General features: G+C 31.1%; 1 protein-coding gene across 2 annotated transcripts; it reads right to left on the bottom strand.

The window, feature by feature from the left end:
- Positions 1–1,794: 1,794 nt before the first annotated feature.
- On the bottom strand, positions 1,795–4,349 carry LOC143917061 (kelch-like protein 7). 2 transcript variants are annotated; one of them, XM_077438452.1, is made up of 11 exons: positions 4,326–4,349; positions 4,109–4,250; positions 3,892–4,031; positions 3,642–3,817; positions 3,380–3,577; positions 3,143–3,310; positions 2,912–3,067; positions 2,684–2,841; positions 2,402–2,615; positions 2,130–2,310; positions 1,795–2,056 (listed from the first exon to the last, which is right to left on the bottom strand). In XM_077438452.1, the coding sequence occupies exons 2-11, from the start codon at positions 4,219–4,221 to the stop codon at positions 1,917–1,919; spliced, it is 1,644 nt and encodes a 547-aa protein (XP_077294578.1). In that variant the 5' UTR covers positions 4,222–4,250; positions 4,326–4,349; the 3' UTR covers positions 1,795–1,916. The 2 variants fall into 2 exon arrangements, with proteins under 2 accessions (XP_077294578.1, XP_077294579.1); XM_077438453.1 differs by having other exon boundaries at positions 1,798–2,037; positions 4,109–4,330.
- Between the last annotated feature and the right edge of the window lie 1,485 nt (positions 4,350–5,834).

Genomic DNA, 5,834 nt, shown 5'->3' with positions numbered 1-5,834 from the left:
AAGTAGTAAAAGATGTCAAAGCCAGTCCTCTAAAAGAGAGTATTCAACTAGACGAGTCGACTGATGTTGATGATTGCAGTCGGCTGTTGGTGTTAATTCAATACATAAAGTAAAAATAAGTTGAATGCATTGAATGAATAGAGTGAAAATAAATGGCAAAAATATTTGAATTTGAATTTAAAAAGTTAATTCACTTGTTTGTTTTCATTCGATTTCAGTCGAAGAAAAATGGTCGAACCTCACGCCAATTTGATCGCGAATTTTTAACGTTTCAATTCATTATCAATTAAAATCAATCAATATGTCGTTCGCGAATAAACCCAAAAATCAATTAAATTGTGACATTAAGTGATTTTTTATAATACTTTTCCTTCGCGTGTGAAAAACGAATTAATTTTTTGTTGTTAGTGAATTTGAATTTCAAAATTAATTTTTATAATTTTAAGCGATATAAATATCAGTGTTTGTTAAATTATGTGCAACGTTTTCAAGTGTATATTGAAGAAGATGATCCGCAAATGCTTTTAAGCTACTGCTATGGAGACTACATCCAGCTGCTGAATATTAACCTTGTTTTATATTGCTGTGCAAATTCGTTTGTATCATGTTTGCTAATTTTGTATTACACACGTTTTATTAATTTTTATATACTTACAATTTAAATCGTAGCCATCTCACTCCAGTTTCGTTCAAAATGTCATGACACGTTTAGCCGTATAAAACCAATTCACTCTACCGTGCGTAAAAAGAGTGGAACTTTCAGAAATGAAAAAAAAACACGATTAATCAAAAGAAATACCAATTCTTTAGGTGAAAATCCAAATAATTTAAATTTGTATGTGAAAAAATACACTATTACATTTCAGAAGCGCTGGTAAAAAGACAATTAAAGAAAATATTTTGATTACTTTGAATAAATAATTACGAAAATATAAAAATAAAAAATATGCAAATAATTGAGAAACGTTTCTTGAAATGGTTGACAATTACTGAAAACATAGATGAATAAAATTATCCCATAAAAATACTATTAAACTTAATAAAAGTGTGAAAAACCATCTTAAAATCAGTCGAAAATCATTGAAAACACAAAAATATGTATTCATCAAAATTTTTTATCGGAGAATCTCTGGTACTACAAACCGTTTGAGAATAACTGGAATTTAATAAACGGACGGAAATCTGTGAAATCATTTGAATTTGTAAAGTTACATTATTTGGAAATTAACTTTAGGATAAAAACATATTAATAAAATAAAAGTTTCAGAGCCACTGACATTAACATATTGATTATTTCTCATAAAAGTTAACAATACTAGAAAATTTTACAATTAGATAAAAACCACGATATAACAGAATAAAAGTGTAAAAGTAGTTGAGAAACCTTCGTAAAATCATTTGAGAGCCGTTGGAATGCAGCAAATTGCAAAAACATATATGAAATTCATCTTGATTTTTAAATAAAAGTAATAATTATGAAAAGTTTGAGAATCACTTAATGAATAATGGAAAAGTATTATTTAATCGACGAAAAGTGTGAAAAATATTTGAGAGCCACTGTTTGAAATAAATTTAAAGAAATATACAAAATTTATTTTCAATTTCGATATTATTTAAACAAAAAAAATGATTAGAAATGAAATATAACATTTCTGGATTGAATTGAATTGAATTCATTTTTATGTATATGTTTTTGATTTTGGCCATTCTCTGATTTTTCAGTTCATTTAGATAATATTAATTATTCATGAGTAAATAAACATTAAATATTGACGGAAAAATAAAATATATTTTGAGAAGTTGTTGCATATTATGTATTTATTCAAACATTTGGATAAATTAAAAATTCAAAAAGTACATTTAATGATTATTTCAAAATACATTTTTTTCAAATAATACAAAAAAACTGCAGTCGATCAAATAATCGAATCATATGGAATGACATTTGCAACTGTATCACTTCTCTTTCTGCTCAGACTTGTTGAAGCTTTCCAAGATTTGTTCGTCTCGTCGTATTCCCAAACATCACTAAATTCACTTATTCCATCATGTCCACCTGAAAATCAAAACAATAAATTAATTCTACATTCGAGACCCATAAATCCAAATTAAGTTGTAAAAAAACTCACCCATGCTAAACAGTTTATTTTGGAAACAGCCAAGACTGATTCCGGATGCAGCTTGCGTTAGTTTGGTGAATGCAGTCCACACATTTGCATTCGGATCGTAATGCTCCACACTGTCTAAACGAGAAGAAGTTTCCCAATCATATCCACCAGCGACGTAAAGTTTTCCTTTGAATGCGACGCTCTAAAATGGTGAAATCAAAATTTAGTTCATTTTATTTTGGAGAGTTGTATACTATTTGCGATAGTTGTGAATAAAATTAATTGATGTTCACCGAATGACCATGTCTTCCCTGAATCATCTGAGCCCGGTAAGTCCAAGAATTGGTCTCCACTGAATACATCTGCACTTTATTCGAGGATATCAATTCACTTGTACGCCCGCCTGTTATGTATATTTTATCGGCGATGACAGAAGCACTCTGATTACTAACTGCCACCAACAATGGAGCGACGTTCGTCTCCCAATCCCCAGTGTTGCTGCTCCACCTAATCGAAATCAATAATCGTCAACTTCTCTTTCAATCGATCTGATGACATGATTGCAATTTAATCACCTTTCCACTGAAGATAAACGGCCACCACCATAACCACCAATGGCGTAAACATCCGTGGACGAACCGCGCCGAAGTGTCACTGCTGAAAACCATAAACGAGCTTGATTTAATGGCTTCAATGGCTTTTTCTCACCGCTTTTCAAATCGATGTATTCCACCTGAAAACAAATAAATTGGTTATATTCCGATTTCTCTAAGCAGCTACTTCGCAACACCGGAAAACGTTACTGAAGTCACTGATTGCCCTGAAGAATCCTCTCCGCCGATGATAAAGATCCAATCTCCCACGAGGACAGACGCAAACCATTTTTTATTAATGCCAATGTTTTTGGATAGAGTCCAACTGTTCTTTAGTCCATCAAATATATCGATGGTGTTTGCCGTCTGAAAACACGTTATGCAATAAAATAATTAATTTACAATCCAATCAAAATATTATACTTGTGATACAAAACTCACATTTAAATGATTCCCCCCAACCAGTGCCATTTTATATCCTTTTATTTTTTTACGAGGGGTCTCTCTTGGGATGAAAGATTTATCATTCTTGTTTATAATTTCTTGTCTAATAGTAGTCATACACTCTGCACACGAATGACAGAACGTCATTACTTCGTTGACGATAAACTGAAAATATAACACATTATTCGAATGATTTTTATCACTAAACTGCAACATTCAATTAATCTCAAATACCTCCATCGAGAGCAAGGATAACCTCACGGATCTCATCAGCAGTGCCAAATCACTTTTACGGTTTGCATCATCATGATTTACCCACAATTTCACAGCATTGAATACGCTTTCTTCGGAAGACACGATCAAATCATTCGATTTCAAGATTTCCATCAAGTTGAAGAGCGGCAGATTGAGAAAACCTTGAGTTTTGTGCAGCTGAAACAGAAGTGGAATTGAAAAATATTTAAATGACGTATTTTTTTATATAATCAACACTCACCGTCTCGAAGTTTTCCGAAGTCAAATCCATTGCCTTTCTTAATAATTCGGAATCTCCCGTTGATTTCAAAACGTTCAGACAGTTTGAGAGATCGACTGTTTTAAATTGCTTTGGAATTTTCACTTCCAGTCGGTTGGCTAGGTCCATTAATTTTTCGACGTGCTTTTCGTCTATATCTAAAATTACATTTCAGATTATTACATTTGAAGACGAAAATAATTGATTACTTTTGATGTTTATGAACTCTAACTTATTTCTCCAGTGTAACAATACTTCAGGATTGCTTCGATGATTTCGTAGTCAAAATCCGAAAAGATCTTCTCCACATGACCTTCGTTTGTCCCAAAGAATTCGCTGCACGCCATTAGAACGATCAAGTGCGCGGGGAAGCTGCAATTATGTAAAATTATAAGTAAATTGACAGAACAATTTAGATTTTAAATAATTTTGAATTCGAATTAAGATACTCTCGGCCTCGAACTGTAAATAAGGTGTCGCATTTCTTATTTAGTTGGAAGGCCTCATACAAATACTCCACTCGTTTTGCAGCAAAATCAGGCTTCGCCTTCACTAGATACATCTTGTTTCTGATTTTCTCTTAGATTTCTCCTGAAAAACAAGATTGAAAATTATATAAAAAGACAATATAACTATAAGTGCTAAGCAAAATAAAGTTCGACTTACCAATTGGAAAGATTAGCAGCGAATGATGTGAAGTACTGTCGTTCTGCGGTTTTATCTCGATAGATAAGGATATCTCAACCCTTTCGTTGCATTGAAACGTATATTAATTATTTACTGAAGTTAATTATTGCTCATAAATGCCATGACAGGTGACCAACATACGGGGAATATATAATTAAACTTTAGTTAAGATCAGGGCTGTGGAGTCAGACTCCGACGTTTTGCTATGATTCGATTCGGACTCGAATTATTATATTATAGTATGATCGACTTTTCTTGCCAATGCATAAAATTATTAAAAATTAAATTTATTTAAAGGAATTAAAAAAAACCACTAAAAATTACCATGTTACCCAATTTATCGAATTATTGGTAAATAAATATTTAAGCACATCAAAATACGTGCAAGTCAACTATTTTATTTTTAAGGTAAATAAAATAAGGTTAAAATAAACAAAATAACGTTAAGTTATTTTATTTATTTATTTATTCATAATCATTAAGAAGTTTGAATTTATTTTTATTCCCTCTCAATTTTGTAATAAACTTTATCTTTAAATAAACAAAAATATCAAATAGTGATGGCTAAACCAAAAATATTCACGAGTGATGGCTAAAATGAACAATCTGAGCTAAGATATTGTGTCTGGATTGGTATTGGGATTTCGATTTCTGAAATTCAAATGATTCCATTGTTAATGCGATATTCATATATTTTGCAGGAATAATAACAGTTTTTCGAGTTTTTTAAAACGAATTTAGGGTTAAAGGACTAGCGCTAGATTGCCTACACGGATATGACATTAAACCACAGAAAAACATGTTTTTACAATAATAATGAAAAACCGCATGGAAATAACCACTCATCCGATATTAAAATAATCGTCTTCTCACAGATAAAACACATTTTGTAATTAAAATTAAGATCATCGATTATTACCAAAGTAAGCAATTAATAATAATTGATTAATAACCGAAAAATGTATTTTCTTCGAGATATGTAATTTCAATGATAGTGGAAAAACCGCACAAAAAAACAACTGATTATTGAAAATAGCATCAGAATTGTTGCTACTGGTTTTAGCTCTTATCTATAATATTATATTATATACTAAATGCATTGCTCCAATGCAAACTCATTTTATTTTCGTTTATAAACACGAAAAACGGATTGGGATGAATCGTAAAAGTTAAGATACATAGGTTGCATATACACACATATAATATGTATTAGTATAATATTCTTTAAATATTGTTGTCAATTATTGTAAATTTTATGTCAAAATTAAAAATCCCCAAATTCTGCGATCATAAAAAAAAATTTAGTTATATGGTTTTTAACGCTTTCGTGGACACTTCAAAATGACTTGCGCCTCGCGTGGGACACCAATTATCGATGCATTTCATGAACATTTAAAACATAGATAAACCATCACTAAAACCCACAATTATCGTATATCGCTTATAGTCGCTTCTACTTCGCCAGAAGGCCACCGGTCGCCGTTGCGA

This window comes from Arctopsyche grandis, chromosome 9 (assembly GCF_051622035.1).
Source record: "Arctopsyche grandis isolate Sample6627 chromosome 9, ASM5162203v2, whole genome shotgun sequence".
Taxonomy (NCBI): Eukaryota; Metazoa; Arthropoda; class Insecta; order Trichoptera; family Hydropsychidae; genus Arctopsyche; species Arctopsyche grandis.
The sequence above is the reverse complement of the archived record's forward strand: the minus strand, read 5'-3'. Positions and strand labels throughout refer to the sequence as shown.